Source organism: Trifolium pratense, linkage group LG5 (assembly GCF_020283565.1).
Source record: "Trifolium pratense cultivar HEN17-A07 linkage group LG5, ARS_RC_1.1, whole genome shotgun sequence".
Lineage (NCBI taxonomy): Eukaryota > Viridiplantae > Streptophyta > Magnoliopsida > Fabales > Fabaceae > Trifolium > Trifolium pratense.
This window is the reverse complement of record NC_060063.1, coordinates 24,942,351-24,944,791: the sequence shown is the minus strand read 5'-3', so window position 1 is coordinate 24,944,791 and position 2,441 is coordinate 24,942,351. Positions and strand designations below refer to the sequence as shown.

Below are 2,441 nucleotides of genomic sequence, written 5' to 3'. Positions count from 1 at the left end.
AAATTACTTTTACTAAATTTATTTCCAAAATAATAGATTAATTATCAGTTCATACATAATAAAGTATTATCAAAACACACATAAAACAAATTAAAAAATTAGGGTGTCACAGCCTGTTTCATTGTCTGCACTCAAACGCTGGAGTGAATCTGAATTCGATTCCTCATCTTCTCACTTAGAGTTCAAGGTATGGAAGCCAGGTGAGAGCGAAAGAGAAGCAATGTCTTTGAGGGATGCACTTAATCTTAGCCAAGATGATCCCATGCCTACACTCCTTGAAGAATCAAACTCTGATTGTCAGACCTTAAATCTAGCAAACTGTGGCTTGCCTCAACCAAGTAACATTATATCCGATGCTGATGTAGAGTGCAGAAATCAGAGTGCTAACATGGTTGTCGATCAGACAGTAAAGGAATGGCAAAGCGTTTCGGTTTCTGTTCCTGTTAAGGCGCATATCAATGATATTATTGTGTTAAGTGACAGTGATGAAGAAGATGTGAACATTGAAGTCACTTCCGCAGGAAGAAAGGAAGTGGAGAGTCCTGATATTAATATTTGGCATTGTTCAGGTATTTATGGTAGTGGAACAAGAAGGCCTGTTTCGTTGTCTGCACTCAAACGCTGGAGTGAATCTGAATTCGATTCCTCATCTTCTCACTTAGAGTTCAAGGTATGGAAGACAGGTGAGAGCGAAAGAGAGGCAATGTCTTTGAGGGATACACTTAAGCTCAGCCAAGATGATCCCATGCCTACACTCCTTGAAGAATCAAACTCTGATTGTCAGACCTTAAATCCAGCAAACTGTGGCTTGCCTCAACCAAGTAACATTATATCCGATGCTGATGTAGAGTGCAGAAATCAGAGTGCTAACATGGCTGCCGATCAGACAGTAAAGGAATGGAAAAGCGTTTCGGTTTCTGTTCATGTTAAGGCGACTATCAATGATATTATTGTGTTAAGTGATAGTGATGAAGAAGATGTGAACATTGAAGTCACTTCATCAGCAAGAAAGGAAGTGGAGAGTCCTGATATTAATATTTGGCATTGTTCTGGTGTTTATGGTAGTGGAACAAGAAGGCCTGTTTCATTGTCTGCACTCAAACGCTGGAGTGAATCTGAATTCGAATCCTCATCTTCTCACTTAGAGTTCAAGGTAAGGAAGACAGGTGAGACCGAAAGAGTGGCAATGTCTTTGAGGGATGCACTTAAGCTCAGCCAAGATGATCCCATGCCTACACTTCTTGAAGAATCAAACTCTGATTGTCAGACCTTAAATCCAGCAAACTCTGGCTTGCCTTAACCAAGTAACATTATATCCGTTGCTGATGTAGAGTGCAGAAATCAGAGTGCTAACATGGCTGTCGATCAGACAGTAAAGGAATGGCAAAGCCTTTCGGTTTCTGTTCTTGTTAAGGCACATATCAATGATATTATTGTGTTAAGTGACAGTGATGAAGAAGATGTGAACATTGAAGTCACTTCAGCAGGAAGAAAGGAAGTGGAGAGTCCTGATATTAATATTTGGCATTGTTCAGGTATTTATGGTAGTGGAACAAGAAGGCCTGTTTCATTGTCTGCACTCAAACGCTGGAGTGAATCTGAATTCGATTCCTCATCTTCTCACTTAGAGTTCAAGGTATGGAAGACAGGTGAGAGCGAAAGAGAGGCAATGTCTTTGAGGGATACACTTAAGCTCAGCCAAGATGATCCCATGCCTACACTCCTTGAAGAATCAAACTCTGATTATCAGACCTTAAATCCAGCAAACTGTGGCTTGCCTCTACAAAGTAACATTATATCCGATGCTGATGTAGAGTGCAGAAATCAGAGTGCAAACATGGCTGCCGATCAGACAGTAAAGGAATGGAAAAGCGTTTCGGTTTCTGTTCATGTTAAGGCGACTATCAATGATATTATTGTGTTAAGTGACAGTGATGAAGAAGATGTGAACATTGAAGTCACTTCATCAGCAAGAAAGGAAGTGGAGAGTCCTGATATTAATATTTGGCATTGTTCGGGTGTTTATGGTAGTGGAACAAGAAGGCCTGTTTCATTGTCTGCACTCAAACGCTGGAGTGAATCTGAATTCGATTCCTCATCTTCTCACTTAGAGTTCAAGGTATGGAAGACAGGTGAGAGCGAAAGAGTGGCAATGTTTTTGAGGGATGCACTTAAGCTCAGCCAAGATGATCCCATGCCTACACTCCTTGAAGAATCAAACTCTAATTGTCAGACCTTAAATCCAGCAAACTGTGGCTTGCCTCAACAAAGTAACATTATATCTGATGCTGATGTAGAGTGCAGAAATCAGAGTGCTAACATGGCTGCCGATCAGACAGTAAAGGAATGGAAAAGCATTTCGGTTTCTGTTCATGTTAAGGCGACTATCAATGATATTATTGTGTTAAGTGACAGTGATGAAGAAGATGTGAACATTGAAG

The 2,441-nt window shown here is 40.6% G+C and overlaps 1 protein-coding gene across 1 annotated transcript; it reads left to right on the top strand.

Moving 5' to 3' along the window:
* The first annotated feature begins 220 nt into the window (after window positions 1-220).
* LOC123886313 lies at window positions 221-1,300 on the top strand. The gene has a single exon (XM_045935641.1). The coding sequence runs from the start codon at window positions 221-223 to the stop codon at window positions 1,298-1,300; it is 1,080 nt and encodes a 359-aa protein (XP_045791597.1).
* The last annotated feature ends 1,141 nt before the right edge of the window (window positions 1,301-2,441 follow it).

Bases quoted from the DNA above. Each gene is read 5' to 3' on its own strand.
- LOC123886313 (XM_045935641.1), top strand. From the start codon at position 221: ATGTCTTTGAGGGATGCACTTAATCTTAGCCAAGATGATCCCATGCCT.